Source organism: Beta vulgaris, chromosome 6, assembly GCF_026745355.1.
Source record: "Beta vulgaris subsp. vulgaris cultivar EL10 chromosome 6, EL10.2, whole genome shotgun sequence".
Classification (NCBI taxonomy): Eukaryota; Viridiplantae; Streptophyta; class Magnoliopsida; order Caryophyllales; family Amaranthaceae; genus Beta; species Beta vulgaris.
Window position 1 is genome coordinate 11862196 of NC_079207.1, and position 18083 is coordinate 11880278.

The window sequence follows — 18083 nt, forward strand, 5'->3', positions numbered from 1 at the left end:
AGAAAAAGAGAGTACAAAAAGTGCATTTAATTTGATTTCTTCCCATACATTATATGGTCTGAACAAATGGAAACATATGCAATATTCTAGGTAAATTATCTAGAACATACAGATTTATTATTCAAAATATGTTGATAAACATATGGAACATACTATCCCCTCCAAAAAAAAAAACATATGGAATATACTAAAAGTTCCACTGAAGATAGTAAACTCTTGTAAGACACATGATTTTTTATACATAAATTAGAGTGCTACTTTTTCTATAAATTTACATAAGTTTTGCTTCTACGTTCAAACTATATTCATTATTGGTTTATGTTTCAAAAAAAACTTGTATGTTTCAAATATTTTGCGTATTCAAAATTGTAGTAAGGGATCATGATAAGCATCATATAGTCCTAGGACCATGAATCCATGATATAATTGCGTATTATTTAGTTTGGTCATTTCATTACCTTCTTTTTAATTGATTTAAAAAACTTTCCCTTAAACAAACTTTTAGGAAAAATGAATTCAAATGATATAAGTCCTTCTTTGTGATAAAATCTAAAAAGAAGCTAAATATGACAGTTAAAAATTGAATGTAATGAGTGCTCCATCCGTTTTGCGAAATTCTTTTCATTTTTTGTTGAAGGGTGTTCCATAAAATTTATCAGTTCGACTAATTTTCATGTTCTTCAAGATAAATCTAGTACATGCCAAACACTCATTTATTTATTTTTTATGGCTACATGACAAACACCTTGTTAAAAGGAAATGACTATTGCAAAACATAGCTTAAGCTGGGAATTGTCACCTCACACATGAGACAAAGATTGTTTGATACATTTCCATGAAAAAAAGACATTTGTTTGATACATGGTGTAAGTCTGTGTCAATCAATGACCCTATTCACTTAACTTGAATTTTAATGTACTGAAAATGTTTTACTAAATAAACTGATTTATACAAATTAAAATTTATTTTCATTGATTTGAATTACTGAAGTATATGATGTTAGAAATTTGTTTTTACTAGATTAAAGCTACTTTTCTTACTGATTCAATAATATATTTCTCAGATGAGGTTTATTTATTTTCTTTTTGATAAAAAATGATGTTTAATACGGAAATTAAATTTTCAGATCATTATTGATTTTTCTACTTTTTTTTTCCAAATGGAAGTAAATATAGTCCCATTTTAAAAAGACGTTAATATATTACTCCACATATGTCAATTTTGCTTGCGGATGTACTCCTTTTATTTCTTTTTAATTTACTCACTTCACTTTGAGAGAGAACCAAAAAAGAAGTACAAAAGTATAAAAAGAAAACTGAAAAAGGTTGAGAGAGAAACTAAAAAGTGAGTTACAAAATTTAAATATAGATTTCATGGGTGAAAAAAGAGGAGAAAATAGATTTGACATATTACTAAAATTAGAAAAAACAACAATATATAAATTTAAAAAAAATATATCAAAAAAAGTATAATAAAAAGAAACTAACTTCAACATCAATCCTATAATCCTATCTCCTAGAAATCCAACTCTTCCTTATTTCCACCAAAGTTACATGCATCATACTACATGAAACATCTCCTTCTAGGCACACTTGAGTTGCGGCATAACTAAATAAAAAAATAGCTAAAAACTAAAAAGAATTCAAATAGAAATACAAGACATCAAATAAGAAATATAATCTCCAAACATTTAGGTCGCACTGCACAGTCACCTCTATAGATCCAATCTTACTACAAAATCTATATCAAATTCCGTCTATAACAGTCACCTCCTTTTTCCTAGTATCAAATATCGATGCCTTTATTTTATCACAAAAGGTTTCATTTTATAGTTTTCGTATTTCATTTTGACGGTCCCATATTTTCATTTATCTTATTTCCATTTTTAAACACCACTTTCTACTCTCTCTCTCTTCTCCTTTTCACATGGATTTTTGTATATCATCATTTAGTATTCCTTCAATTTCATTGATTTGGTATAAGAAATAAATATTTTTTACTTTCTCTCCTCGTCTCACATGCTCACCCATTAATGTTCTAATTCTTTTTCATTTTTTTTATAATAATAATTTAAAAAAATACAATAACTTCCAATAAAATACGAGTGAAACGAGAAATATAAAATGAAACGGAGGGAGTAAATTAGATAGTTGTCTCCAGTGGGCCAATGAATTACAACAACAAAAAAAGGAAAAGCACCAACATGAACAATGTACAATAAATCAGCTTCGAGAAATATGAAAAAACACCCCCTTGTCTCCCACTTTTGAGCTGTGTGGGTTTTTTTTTGAAGTTCAACCTGCGCTTCCTTCACTTAATTTAATAAAAACTTGTCAACTTTTCCCATCAACAGACTTTTGTACTACTACCTCTGCTTTTATATGCTTCCTTCACTCAACGAACAATATAAACCTTACTTTATCAACTCCTCTTAATAATAATAACAATATAATCATTCTTTATTATTGTCACATTATTATTATTATTATTACTTACTACTTTTCTCTCTTCATCATCATCTTCTTCTTCCTCAACATTATTATCATTATTATTGTTTCATTATCAACTATTACCTGCTTTGAATCTTCAATTTCTCTGCAATTCTTTGCGATCTCAATTTTTCTCTCTCTAAACTTTAATTTCAAGCAGAATTTCTGCTGTTGATTTTCTCTCTCAGTAGGTGCGTGTTTCGATTTTGAAATTTTTGCTCATTGCATTAACTATTTGCTTAAGATTTGTTTGTATTCATAATTTGAGTGATTAATGTTTATTAATTGTAATTGATGATCACATTCATTAATAGACATTAATGTTTGGTTTGATTGTTCGAGTTTGTTGATTATGGTGTTTAACGTTCTTATAATTCAATTTTTTTTTTCCGCATCTGCAGTTTGATGATACAGGAATTGAAAATCGTAATCATCGCGAAGTTTGAAGAGCAATTTGGAGGTATTTTTTGTTGTTTTTGATGAATTTGTTAATTTGACTTTAATTTCTTTGTGAGATGATATATATAACTGCCAAAATATAGTTAGTTGAAAAGGAAATCAAAAATATCGTACATTAAAGAAGTGCATTCATAATTTATGAGGATGTAAATTATGTAAGAAATGATAATAAATGCATTGATATGAATTAATTGTGATTATTCTTATGTGTATTTTTGCTTAGTTTTTTGATTTCTATATTAATGAAGAGCGTTGGAACTTAGTGGACCGTATTTGTTGTTGTAACATTCACCAGGTTAAGAATTGACTTCAGTGGTATGATTTGGACATCGAGGATAACTTTAGATTTCGAGGTTTTAATGGGTTGATAAATTGTTGAAGATTTTGAGCATTTCTGGTGTTTGGATAAACTGGAGACTGCATGGGGGGATTACTCCACCTTTTCGATTTTCATCAGGCTGCCATCGGAAGAAAACATAAGAAACAAGGGAGTGGTATGTGTTCAACCTCATCCTACACAAAATAGTTAATTGCATTTGTTGTTCACTGATATTGTTTGTACTTGATGCTTGTTTAATTAATGAAATTACCAATTTTTTGCGCTAACGATAAGAATGAGAATCAATAGAGATATGATCAATGTGTCTGTCGAGTAGAATTGACTGACATTGTTTGTGAATTGGCATATAGCCAATGTGGCAGCTCCTCGCAACAGTTTAGAGGTGGCAGATGAAACTTGGCGGAGCCATTATGCTGTTGGAAACCGTGAGCAGGTGACTTACTCTGATTCCCTTAAGTGTATTTTCATTTTTCTAAGGGGGACTGGTGATCCATTGGTAATCTCTGTCTTCTGCCAGTTTGGTGTTGAATGTCTTTCCTCTTCTAGCAGCAGGAATATTTAGTTTCTGGTAGGAATTTTCTATTGGAACTAAAATTAATCTTAATCACTTACATTTAACTTATAGTCTTAATATTGATGAGTTTCAAGGTAAAGCGTTAAGTGTAGGACACTGAGTCAGTTGTAAGGCTATGAGACTTATTCTGAAGATAGTTTTGTCTTCAAATTCTGCTGAGGATTGCAAGGCCCTTTTATTATTAGCAACGCCATTTTAACGAGCTTGCACTCCTTTTTGGGTGACTTCTTATTTTTTCAATGTAATGGTCTAGTTTTGCATATTTTCGATATTATAACTCGCTTGGTCTTGCTTTTTTTTTGGCCTTGCTTCCCTCCCAGTCCAAAAAAAAGGAAATTCCAGTATTATATTGCCATATGGAAATTGCATGCTAGTCACTATTATGCGCTTCATTGATTTTGTTGTCTAACTAATTCATTCCTTCATCGCTCAACACCCATATGGATAAAAGCAGGACTTGCCTAAGAGGAGCTACTATCAAACTGATGCCTCAATGAAGAAGTTGATTAGCAAAGAAATATCTAAACCACCAAAAAGCAGACAGGATGCACCAAGTATTGTTGCAAGACTGATGGGGATGGACCTATTACCCGTGGATAACAAGCCTGAAGTTCAGCCTCTTCAGGATACTAATGACGAGATCAAATTTATTGACAAAGAAGTTCAGCTAATAGAAAAGGTGTCAGCTGTCCGTCCCCCTAAAAAGTCAAAGTCATCTAGCAAAAAGATTTACCGTTCATATAAAGACACATATCTTCGCTACTGGAGCAGTGGCACTAACTTTGGAAAGCCGCGTCCTCGAGTACATCCTCAAGAGAAAGAGCTCCAGAAATTTAAGAAAGAATTTGAAGCATGGCAGGCAACCAGGTTTCTTGAATGTGCAAGGGTTGTTCAACTTGGCAACATTCCTGAACAATGGCTTGCTCAGTTGGATCTTACAAAGGAAAAGATGTCCCTCTATGAAACCTGTAGAGAAGCAACTGTTGAGAAATCTGGGGAACATAAACGAGATGTGTTAAGGTCAAGGTCTCTACGTGGAGTTAATTCTGAGCATCTTGGATACAGGAAAGATGTACTCCTAGCTAAGCACAAGGAATCATACTCTTTCAGTGGCAGAATCCCTGGTAGAGACCTTGAGCAGCTCTCTCTGAAGGATTCTGATATAAACTCTGAGAAATCTTCGGCTCCGTCAAAGATAGTAGTTTTGAAGCCTGGTCCTGACAGTTTTAGTACCAATGATGAGTCTTGGGTAACTTCGACTTGCTCAATGGATGACAGGGACTGTATAGAAGATCTTCTCGAGGAAGTGAGGGAAAGATTAAGATATGAAATGCAAGGAAACACAGGCAGAAACGGTTCCATGGTTAGAGGAGGTGGGATTGAGACTCCTTTCAAAGAAAAACCAGCATATGCAAAACAAACCTATCAATCAGTTGCTAAACATGTGAAGGAAAACAACAAAAAGGACCTGGACAGGAAGTTGTTTCGATCAGAATCGGCAAGATTTTATCAAAGTGAAAGTCCGATGAGTGAGCTGGCTCCATCATCCCCTGAGTATATATCGAGAGATACGAGGAAATTCTTGTCAGAGAGGTTTAGGAATGTCCTAGATGGAGAAAAACACCAAAATCTTTGTGTCATCTCTGATGGCTCTCCCAGGGAACCCTTGTTTGATGATGCTAGGGGACGGTTAGAGAAAGCTAGGGATATTTTAAATGCTGAACGTGGAAATCACTATTGGCGTAATGGGAACTACAATTTAGATAGACAAGCTATGTCCTTCCGATGTGAGCTAAGTGATGATGGAAGTATCCAAGAACAGCCATCCCCGAGGAATCTGGTTCGATCTTTGTCAGCTCCAGTATCAGGATCGACATTTGGGAAGCTTCTTCTGGAGGACAGATATGTTTCAACTGGGGCTCAAATTAAACGAAAACATGAAGGCTTTGATAAATTGTCAATCAATGTCAAAGACCAAAGGAAGGAAGGGTTTAATTTGCGAGAGAGGGTTTCCAGTCTCAAGCATAGCCTCTCTCTTAGAAGGAGGTTGTTTAGCAGAAAGCTCGAGTCAGTGGATTTATCTGAGAGCAATGAATTTGATTCAGCAAATGATATAATGAATGGACCCACAGTTACAACACGCTTCAATAACAGGAATGTAAGTAGTAAATATTATATTCAATTGAAGCAGCTACTCTTTGATGCATTTGAATTCTGGAGCTTCAGATGGAAGTTTTGAGCACCATCCTTGTAGCCTAGCTCATCTAGTTTGCTTCATCTGTTATGTCATTGTAGGACAACTCAACTGAGCTCCCGCCTAGTCCTGCATCCATATGCAGTAGTTCTCATGAAGACTTTTGGAAGCCAATAGACCATCCCAGTCCAGCATCAGTCTCGGATGTGACCTCAGTAGAAGATCACAGTGTGGGCAATGTTTTTAAGGAGATTAGCTCTAATCTTACAGGTAGGAACTTCGAACAACCTTGTCTTTACCATTATGTTCCTGAGTTTTTAATACATGTTGCATTTTTTTCTGCTATCTAAGTGGACTATTGATACATTAGAGAACAATCTCTTGTCAGATGCATAGTTAAGTACATGCAGGTTGCAGCATTATGGTTCATGTTAATACTACCTGCAACATTTATTAACATAAATTATTGTGTTATAGCTATTTCCATCAGATAGTGGTGCTTTTAGAAGGAAAATTAATCTGGGAAACCTAATAGTGTGCTGTCAGATGTACCTTTATGCTGGTGCTATTATGATGATTTTGATTATCAAGCATTCAAGCCACTCTTGTCTTCTCATTTGAATCTGCTAATAGGACTGCTTATTGCTTGTTTTCTGCATACCGCAAGGAAGTTTATCTCTGTTCTATGAGGGTGGTTACTGCACAATCTGCACTTGACTGTTAATGAAGGCCATTAAATTTCAGGAACACTGCTGCTGAAATTTGAATTGCCTGTGTGGTTAAACTTTATCGATGAACTGTGTAATGGGCCGTTGCTGAATCAGCAAGTTGTTTTTTCATGCCACACTCCATCTGTAGACTTACGCTTTGTTTGGATAGCAGGGAATGGTAGGGGAGGGAAGGGAAAGGGTTAAGAAGGGGAGGGAAGAGTAAGCGTGCATCTTCCTTCCAAACTATCCAATTGGGAGGATTTGGTTTATTAAGAGGAAAGGAAATGAATCTTTCCAATCCCTTTCCCGTCCCCATGTTATATCCAAACAAGAAAAAATGAATCCACCCTTCCCTTCGAATCCCCCTATCCAAACAAACTATTTGAGATCATGTTATTATTATTTTATGAATCCAAATTGATCATGTGATTCATTTACCATCATGATTCTTGTGTTACAGAGTTGCGGAAGCAATTGAACCAACTTGATTATGAAGGATCAGAAATCAGTCAAATCACCACTGTTACCGAGGATCCTTCTGAACTAGAAATTGACTTGGAAGATGAAGCAGAAGTCTACATTAAGAACCTGCTTCTTATTTCGGGTTTATATGATGGATCATGGGTTAAATCTTTCTCGAGATGGGATCCATACGTGAAGCCCATGGGCAATTGGGTCTTTGAAAAGTTGGAAGAATCATATCAAAAACCAACTAATAAGTATGATGCCACGAGCTTCGAGGACAATAGTTTGGAGCATAAATTATTGTTCGATTTATCGAATGAGGCACTAACAGTTGTACTCGGGCCCCGAAGGACATTGTCTAAGTTCAGGAGGAAGACAACTGATGTTACCATGTTTCCCTGTCCTCAGGGCAGAAAACTGTTGGAACAGGTATGGCAGATGATCCAAGAGTATCTATACCCCGTAAGCAACACGTCCTTTTATTCGTTCGATGATTTGATTGCTCATGATCTGCATATTATTCCTTGGTTTAGTCTATTGGATGAAGAGATAAATGCTATGGGTAAAGAGTTGGAATCTCAGATTACAGGGGACTTATTGGAAGAAATTTTAATGGATGTGCAATTTTGACAGTGTACAGATGCCACAATTTTTACTCGTGGGATCAAATTTGTTTATATGGGTGAAACATGGTCTGAAGTTTGGTTTTGGTAAATTTACTCGTATGTCATAAAAAAGTTTGTTTGTAGATGTTCGTGAATAGGTAGGGTATTTACTATTTAACCAATGACTGTAAATTTTACTTTTCATGTATCACTAATTCTTTTCTTTTCTTCTTTTTCTGACTAGCTAATTTATTATGGAAACAAGAATTGGTGAAAGTTCTGTGTGAAGCTTAATAAAACACATTGTACACTGGTTTATCTCTCTGGTTGTTGTGCAGATACACATTTTTAGGAAAACTTAATATTTGCCTTATTAATCTGGGAATCTTTGCACTTTGTAATTTTCCAGATTGCCAAAATACTGGCGGAATTATTAATAGGTTCATCTTATTTTTCTTGAAAAGTTTATACCGCAACCTTATACTATGACCATCTCAAATAATTATACTATCTTTCATTGCCCTATCCTGCTATTTATCACCAATCAGAACCATAACATGCCTTTTTAGCATCCATTTAATTCATTAATCTTTATCGTAAAATTTGGCGGAAGTAGTAATATTTGGTCCATAGATTGCAAAGAAGAGGTCTAGTGGGTTTCTATTTGATAGTGATAGTGATAGTGATAGTGATAGTGATAGGGATGGTTAAGACTTTAGGTTAGGGTACTCGGTAGAACTCAAAAACTAATTTGAGAATAGAAGGCTTCGCCTCGGAGACATTAGACACCCTGCTCAAAGTTCACCTTGCAAGTTCATCTACCATCCTGAAAAATATTAGACGCCCCTCATTCTATTCCGCAACATCAAAACAGTAGGTGGAATATATTAATCAACAGACAAAATGTCCATAAAAATATAGGGAGATACCTCCGGACAATGACGTTCTCAATGCTGTTCAACACCAAATATATACTCAAATTTATTCTTCTGTAATTTTCATGTCCAACTACAAAACACGCTAAAACTAAGAATGTCTCATATATATATATATACAATTTACACAATTTTTGATTCCTAGAGCTGCCTGATCATAGTCGTAATGTGTGGACCCCAAATAAGATAACCCAAGACTTGAAAAGGCAGCAGAAACAATTATAAGGATTGCAATTTGCAAGACTATTGACTTAGTGAGAGAGTATATATGTGCTTAGAAAGTTGGTAAACAGGACCATCAGATTAAGTAAAATTTAAGTTGAATGGTGCTGCCGTTACATACAGGCAACTCATAACTTTTTGGGCGGCCTAGAGCCCCAGAGGTGGTTCACCTATCTGCGTATTTGACCATATTTTAGCTTCTGAAGTGTATTTTTCGCTAGACTTTGAAAATTAAAAGGGTATGGCATGATACTCGATGAGTATATACCTTTTTTTTTGTTGCAAGAAGAACAAGTCCTCTCTTCAAAAAATCTGATTGAAAACGTATTTTCTCCATCCCATCTTAATTGTCAAAATTTCATTTGTAGTAAGTCTCGAGATAATTATCAAGTTTCCATTATTAAAAAACAAAAAACATTTAATGTGTCACTAAACTCAATTTTTATTGGTCAAAAGTAATATAAAAAGTGAAAAACAGAACAATAATTAATGTCCTGTTTCTTTTTTAAATTCCCAAAGTATGACAACTAAAATGGACGGAGGGAGTATGTTTTGTGGATAATTGTTGATTAGGGATAACATAGAAAGCAAAAATAAGGTCCTTGATATTGATGTTTATTTCATTCCGTTTTAACAATGCCACTAATCGTTATAAAAGACGCCTAATTATGATCTTAAAGAGGACTTTGGACTTCACTAGGTCATATCATACGAGTATAAACTTGACATCTTGAGAACTATGCCTATAAGGCTATAAAACACCCTCAATTCTAGTTCAAGTCTATTGATAATAATAAAATGTAATATTTAGTTTTGATCATGTATCACAATAGTTGAGACTATATTTAAATACAGACCTCCATGGCTCCATTCTTAGCTCACACTTTAAGACTCATTCCTCGTCTAACTTTCCTTACTTTTCAATTGATCGTATTATTTTCTGTACATCCGTTCCTAAATTTGGACTAAAAATATCACGGTTCGAAGGGGTGATGGAAAAATAAATAAATATTTGCAACATTATAGTTGATCCCATCCTTAAACATATACCTTTATATTCGCATGGTTCATACTTTTCAATACCTATACTATAGTTGAGAGTCTTGAAAGTTGAAACCAATCTTTAAATACATACCTCGACCTAAATTTAGTTCAAATTATACTATTAATAGAACTATTAATATTGGACAAAGCTATTACATAATTAACTTTGATTTTGGATAATCGATATGCTTTATATAGGACCATAGCCATCTGGGAAAATTTCGGGGTCTTGTGCCATGCATTAAACATGTCTCGTGTGACTATAGAAATGAACTACAATCCCATATATTTTAATAATTAAATTAAATTTTTTATGAAAAATGGTTGAAAATTTTGTAAACTTTCTTAAATTCTTCAATGTTATTTTCATTTTTAGAAAGGAGACACTTTAGATATAAAAAAACATTACAAATATACCAAACATAAAACTAAAATAAGCTATGATACATGAAAAAAGTAAATAGATTAGGGATAAGTTCTAGAATAGCAAATTAAATATAGAAACCATTTTCATCTAATAAACTCATAGCAATAAAAATATATAGGTTGGGCCCTTTAAAATTTGGAGGTCCTAAGCAGTTGTTCACTTTACTCATGTGTCTGAAACCGTTTCGTATAGGACATGCTACATTGGGGAAGTCACCCTAAATGACCTTCTCCATCTACCTTGGTAGATTCCAATTGATTAAGTAGGAAATGATTTTCGTCTATGCCAAACTTAGAAAAAATAAATGTTGTGTTAATAAGTTAATGTGAAAGTATTGGGTCAGACCGTCTGACCAAATACTTACTGTCAGACGGGCTGACCCAGTGACCTCAAAACACCGTCTCCTTTGGCCCTTCACAAAGCTCAATCATCACCATTTTCTCAACTCTTTTCACCTCCCCAAACCCTAACTTTCCCACATTCTCTCTCCTCCATAACAACCCAAAAAAATGGGACTCAAAAAACGCAGCAAAAAACCCACCCTCACCGACGCCGGAGACTCGCCGCCGGTGGGCCCATTTGTTGAGTTCCAGAACAGCGAAGACAACGCATGGTACAGTGTTCAGCTCTTACTTCATGGCGAGACTTTCATCGTCACGTTCACCGAATTTTCCGACGAACAAGATCAACACTATCATGTCAAAGATTTCGACACTTACGATGAAATTTCCAATTTCCAACGAAGATTCCGGCCGTTGAGTTTGCAGTTTGAAGCGTCGGATTGTTTAATGGTGAAATTGGGTATGAGGGTTTTCTTCATGAAATTCTTAATTTCAGTCTTCATTCTTTTCCTATTTTCCATTTTCAATTGGACTTTGTTTTGTTTCAGTTGGACTTTGTTTTGTTTCAGTTGGACTTTGTTTCGTAATATGTATACCTACTGAAATAAATAATGGACCAACTGAAACAAAAAATGGACCAACTGAAAGAAATAATGGGCCAACTGAAAGAAATAATGGACAAACTGAAAAAAAATTAAGAATAACTGAAAAAAATGAAGACTACCTGAAAAAAATGAAGACTACCTGAAAAAAATGAAGACTACCTGAAACTCAAGTGAAGTGGTCCGACGGACTGATTGTGTCGGACTCGTCCGACACAATACGAACTCTAAGTTAATACCCAACATTTCACTTTGGAGGGGTCTACTTGAAGTGGGTAAGTAATCCTACACTATTAGCTTTTCTTTAGCTTTAGTAGTTGCTTTAGGACATGAAGCCATTTTAGACAACTTTAACTCTCTTTCATTTTTTTTGGAGGGGGTGGGGTAAGGGTTCCTCTAGCTTTCAAGGCATGCATGCAGCATGAAGGCTAGGATCATTGTTAAATTGAATGCAACGTTACAGTTTCCTTAATACCAACCATTAGTACGAAATAATTATTGGATTCTTTAAGTGTGAAAGATGTTAATTCATCCTTTATATTCTAGAATTGAAAATATGAAATTAATAAAGAACATGCATTGTGATACTTCTATTTACTTATATTATAGGCGTACTAATTATTAAATAGGATTCTCTGATAAATAGCTAGGACAAGGCTATGGGACACTCCCTTTTTTCAAGTTTGGGGTGCCTTCTTATATTAATCTCAATTTGATTAATTTATGAATTATTCTGAATTTGATTATAGTCTTTGTAATTTGGGTTTTAGTGATCTAGTATCTGTGTTGATAAGCCAAATATCGGTCTTTTTAAAGCTAGGTTTAAATCTTATGTTTTTAATTTTTCTCCTACCTTTTATCCACTTGTTTGCCATGATTGATTAAAACATGTTACATGAAATTTCTTTTTCACCTATAAAACTGATTAAATTTGAAAATATAGAAAGATTATCACCAAACATAATCTCTCAAATCCTGCCAATTCTTAGATACTATGGAGAGGACCTAGAGGTTAGACATTAGAGTTATGTGCTCCTAAATACTTTTTTTCATCCTTTTTACTCCTTTCACAAAATCTTAAATAAGCAAAATATACAACATATTATAAATAGGAAAAAGCTAAATGCAGTCCTAAGGGCTGCATATAAGAAGCTAAAAATGGAAAAAACAAGCATTAACTGATCATTTATTACATAGATTAATGCAAACTTTTGTCATAAATTTACAACTAAATTCCATTTTAAGCAATATATTTATGTCTTATATGCAACCCTAAGGGCTGTATATAACATAACCCTTATAAATATAGATATAGAAGGAACTTCAAGTTTTAGGTACTCCCAGAACCACCTACATAAATATAGATCAGGGCCAATTGTGGGCTATTTGTGGGATCGTGTTACTCTACATAAATGCTTTTCTTAACTAATTTGAAGTATATGTGTCACTGTGTCAGGTTATTAACAATTTAATTAAACATTAGGCTGGCATAAGGACATAAGGTGATAACTCATAAAGGACAAATGGCGACGGCGGAGGAGCACATGCTTTGTTTGTTGATCACCAACACTCCAAAACTAACCTTTAACAATAAACCTCATCATTTTAATTATCTTAAAACATTAATCAGTTTCTCTCTGCAATACAGTTTTTCTCAATTCAATTCAGTTCAGTTGCTCAATTCAAAAGAATTAGGCCTATATTGAGAAGTGATGGAGTATTAAACTATTACTGGGACTCCAACCACCATCTTAAGCTTTTGGTTGAGTTGGTCCTTTGACATGGTATCAAATGCAGCGTGACATAAAGGTCCCGGGTTCAAATCTCATCCATCCCCTCCTTCTAAGTGGAATATTTGATTTAAGTTTTTGGTTGGAGTCCCAGAAATAGTTTAATACTCTATCAAGAAGAGTTCATTCCCATTTGTTTTCTAACATTTCCTCCATTTAGTTCTTATATATATAAATATATCAATACTCAACTTTGGCTATTAATACTTTTGATAAATCAAAAAGTGAATTTATATATAATAAATTTATCAACATATATTTTGAGAAACATCCAACAATACTTTAAATATTGACAAAAAGAAAAAAAAAACACAAGTCAAAGTAAAGCATATGAAAAGTATAAGGGCATGTTCTCTTCGGCATAAAACAGTTGAACCGAACTGAATTGAAATGAATAGTGATATGTGAGATTAAAAGTATTGTCCAAAGCTGAACTGAACTGAATTGAATTGAACTGAACTGAAAATAAGTTGGGGAGTACAGACCCTAAGAGTCCTTTTTTTGATATACTAGTTGGACCACCGCGTGCTACGCACGCGGTAGCCAACATGAATTATAACAATAATTTCAATTTCGGAATAATATAGTTGCATATAATAAGTTATATCTAAATGTAAAAGTTTAATTTTTTGGACATTATTACATGTAGACCAAGATATAAACATCGAAGGAAAAAACAAATATTACATTCCTATGATATATTATTTTACATATAAAATATATTATTTTACATAGTTTACAATATGTACAAGCGTGTCTATATTATTTTATCTTACAATGGATATTCAAAAGTAATTTACACTATAGACATAGTATTCAAACGGTAGCATATGTAATTTCCTTGTTTTCCAACGTAGTTGTTTGTTATCTCCAAGCATGTATGTAGTCAATTCTATATTGAAATATTTGTCCTTCAACTTCTCAACAGTTTCTTCAATAAATATTCGGCGTTCCTACAAGAATAAATGTAATTAATATTGATTATTGGTATATTTATATAATTTGTAATATGAAATGATTATTAAGATACCTGCATCGACAGTAAAGATATCTCAATTGCTTTTTTGTCCAAAACAAACTCTGCATGATGACCAAAGAGTGTCATAGGTATCTTACCGCTGGAGTCTTCAATATCAACATGTAGGATACATCTGCAGTGAATGAAATAGAACAGATAAGTAATGGGAGATAATTTTGAAAAATAATAGAAAACAGTGTGAAAAATTACTTGGGTTCAGCTGTTGCAGCATGTGGAGTGGATGAAGTTGAACAGGTAAATTCCTCTCCAATGTTAGCGTTACATTTTTTGTTGCATACGTTGCAAGAATCATATATTAGACTATGCTTATTAGATATTTCTGTAATTTTCCTTTGATACGCACATTCTTTCCAGCCTGACATTAAAAAATTAAATCAAATAAAAAATTACTAAGAAAAATATAACTATAATAAAGAATAAGAAATATATTTATATTTAAATTACAATATAACCTGTTGTTCTGGCAGTAAACTGATTAAAACATCTGAGTGTCCATTTTGCTCTGTGTTTTCATTGCTCAGATTAGCAATCGATGTTTTTAGTTCGTATATTTTTCAGTGTTTTCGACAACCCTGTAACAAAATTATGTGTAAAATTAGATAACGTTGGTAATAATTAGTTTACGGTACTCTTTTATTTAACTTACCAGTTATGTAATGCAATGTTGTTGGTGAATCAGTGTTTATTTTGATAGTCGAAAGAGGTGAGCTGTTCCATTTCGCTCCTATAAAAACATATTAGTAGACTTATAGTTGTTTTAACAACAATAAAATATTAACAAAAATAGCTGAAAATAATAATAATAACATAATGTAACACTAATGTTATTATAATAAAAAGTAAATGTGGTACTTAAGTTTTATATAATTTAAAGGATACCATCGAAATTTTTTGCTACAACACGTGTAACTTGAATAATAGGAACGAATCGATTATTTCAGCAATCTGTTCAGCTTCATGTGTAGCAAGAGTGCTCCATACTGACAATGTTATTGGTGTTAACCTGTCATAATATATAATGTACATATATTGTTATTTAAATGAATCATTTAGAATAATTGATATTGTTGAAATTATAAACTTACGATGTATCTGTTAACTGAATATCACGTATATCATACGTCTTCCAGTTGTTTGAGAAGTCACTGTTCTTATTTCATGTACATGGATAGCAACACCAACAATATCTGCGATACAATTGAAAGATTGGCCAACATACCATAAAATTGTAGAAGCCGTAAGTAACGAATTTTAGTTTGAATAAAATTAATAGTAGATATAACTAATGACTAACCAATTCTATCGCTTTTTCCAATATAATCATTTACCGCATCAAGTGATACCCAGTAGGACGTTTCACTTATTTGATTATGTATGGATGATTGAGTTTCGGTTACTTTTGTTGTTGATTTGATGGTCATCTGATATTGTTGCTCATTTCTGATGAGATAGTCAGGCATTCGAGTGATTAGTGGATTTGTTATATCATATTCTTTTCCTTCATGAAGTGTTCTCGAAGAGATCAATATCTTGTTCAAATATTGTTGCTCTCATTTGTACACCCTAAATATAAAATTAACATTTACAATGTTATGGAAAATAATTTCGGTAATGAATATGATTGCATACAAAATAAAATAATGTAAATGTACCTCATGTTCAAATATAAGATTTTGCATCTTCACAGTTCCTGAACGAGAAGTCTTTGGAGGTTGCTTTCGGAGGACGACAATTGTAGTCGTAAAATTACGACTTTGGTCGGATAGATCAGCAAGTGCTACTCTTTCCATAGTAATGATGTTCTTGCAATGAAAACAAAAAATATATTTATATTGTGCAAGCATAGTATTCGCAAAAATTTAAATATAAAAACATGAATTGTAGTGCATTCAATGTTACAAAATATTTATAGTACTATTGAATTTAACTAAGTTTAATTTATAGGTATAGGAGACTATTTTTAAAATTTAATATGCTAAATAAGTGAAAAAGCTGTATAAATATAAAACTATATTTAATTGTTAAAAATATTACCTTTAGTAGGACACTAACACTTTAAAATAATTCCAGCATGTTGTAAAACTTCGTAGCATACAATATTTTCGTTTCTGTGTGTCGCAAGTTGTATGTCGTTCATCGGTTTAATAACAACCGAATGTCATGGCTTTTTCTTGCACGGGATAAAGCAACATAAAGTTGGCCATGAGAGAAAACTGACGCGGTAGATATATACCAACTTTGTCAAGAGTTACCTTGAGCCTTATTTATTGTCATAGCAAAACTCAGTCGGATGGGAAACTGTTTTCTCCTGAAATGAAATGGATATTTATCCACAGCGGATGGTTGTAATGGAATACGTGGTATGAAAACACGTTCGCCTTTGTGATGTCCTACAATAATTTCGGCATCAATAACATTAGGTAAAAAAGCTTTACAGAGCAGCCTGGTACCGTTGCAAAGTCCCGATGTTGGATCTAGGTTACGCAGAAGTATAATAGGACTGTTTTTTTTTAAAACTAAATGGTGGGGTGGAAAGCCATTTGGTAGCAGACTGTTTAGAAATTCAATTGGATAATCATTTGCTGAATTTCCTATCGCTTCGTCAAAACTTCTGTATTCGTATGCTTCTCCTGGCTGCCTGTGAACTAAATTCGAATTAATAATTTCGGCGTCTTCATTTGTTGGTGTTAAAATAGCTTTTGCTGCCGTAGATAATGTACGTGTGTTCATGGAATCAATATCTGGATATATTGCATCAATTAGTTGATCAACAGAGAGAGTTTCATTGTGATAAGGTATCACAAGTGACTTCGGCAGTGGTATATATCTTCCGTTTTCATAAGGTGGAGCTCCTTCACCCAATTGTAAAGGAATTCACTGAAAGCAGGATCATGAATTGCCCTCATATTTTGCTTTAGGTGAATCTTCTCAAGTATTGTCCATAATGGAGACATGACAAAGCTTGCATTGATGGCTTCTTGTAATGTACCTTTAGGTATGACCGGTAATACTTGCCTGAAATCACCTCCGAACACAACAACTTTTCCACCAAATAACAATTCGTTCGAACATATATCTCTTAATGTTTTTTCAAGGTATTCTATAGTTTGTCGTCTTGCCATAGATGCTTCATCCCAAATAATTAATCTTGACATACGAATTAACTCTGCAAGTGAACTTTGTTTTGAAATTTGGGAGTTCTGATTTTCATCAATATCTAACGGAATTTTAAATCGAGAATTAGCTGTTCTACCACCTGCAATATTTGAGGCTGCTATTCCGGATGTCGCAACAGCTAAAGCAATTATTCCTTGTGCTCTTAAATTTGCAAGCAATGTAGAGTATAAGAAATGTCTTTCCAGTCCCACCAGGACCTCAACAAAGAAAGCTCCGGGTTTATTGTGAATAATCTATCATATATTCTAGCATATGCAATTTTTTGCTCGTAGTTAAGCAAATCAACGGCACTTACCTCTTCAGCAGAGATTGGGATTCGAAGTTCTTCTTCAATTTCTTTCATCTTTTTTTCTTCATAGCTTTCTTCAACTTTCAGTCCTCCGAAGTCAAAACTATCAAAGCTTTTTCCCATTGATTCAATGAGGTAAGAAATATTTTTAAGTGTCATTTGTTGTACTTTTCGTGCATTTTTCGGGAAAGAGTAATTGTAGTCTTCTGATAATGCGGAATAGAATTTATCCCACAATGATCTCGGACTTCTCGGTTGACAATATATAAGTAAAGTAGCAAATAATCTGCGTAGAACAAATGGTGTTTGAAAATGTGTAGCTTCTTCCATACATTTTTCTATGGAATCATCAGCTTCAAGAAGTCCGTGTCGATATGCTGC

The 18083-nt window shown here is 33.5% G+C and overlaps 2 protein-coding genes across 4 annotated transcripts; one reads left to right on the forward strand and one right to left on the reverse strand.

The window, feature by feature from the left end:
• The first annotated feature begins 2288 nt into the window (after positions 1-2288).
• LOC104895726 (uncharacterized) lies at positions 2289-8156 on the forward strand. Of its 3 annotated transcripts, none has more exons than XM_010682301.4 (7): positions 2289-2680; positions 2891-2949; positions 3244-3442; positions 3639-3721; positions 4314-6020; positions 6158-6326; positions 7227-8156. In XM_010682301.4, exons 3-7 carry the CDS (start codon positions 3370-3372, stop codon positions 7859-7861), a joined length of 2667 nt encoding a protein of 888 aa, XP_010680603.2. In that variant the 5' UTR covers positions 2289-2680; positions 2891-2949; positions 3244-3369; the 3' UTR covers positions 7862-8156. The 3 variants fall into 3 exon arrangements, with proteins under 3 accessions (XP_010680603.2, XP_010680604.2, XP_048502496.1); XM_010682302.4 differs by having other exon boundaries at positions 4317-6020; XM_048646539.2 differs by lacking the exon at positions 2891-2949.
• A 5826-nt stretch (positions 8157-13982) lies between these two features.
• On the reverse strand, positions 13983-14598 carry LOC130591766 (uncharacterized). Its single transcript, XM_057395672.1, has 3 exons — positions 14426-14598; positions 14228-14348; positions 13983-14150 (listed from the first exon to the last, which is right to left on the reverse strand). The coding sequence occupies exons 1-3, from the start codon at positions 14596-14598 to the stop codon at positions 13983-13985; spliced, it is 462 nt and encodes a 153-aa protein (XP_057251655.1).
• Between the last annotated feature and the right edge of the window lie 3485 nt (positions 14599-18083).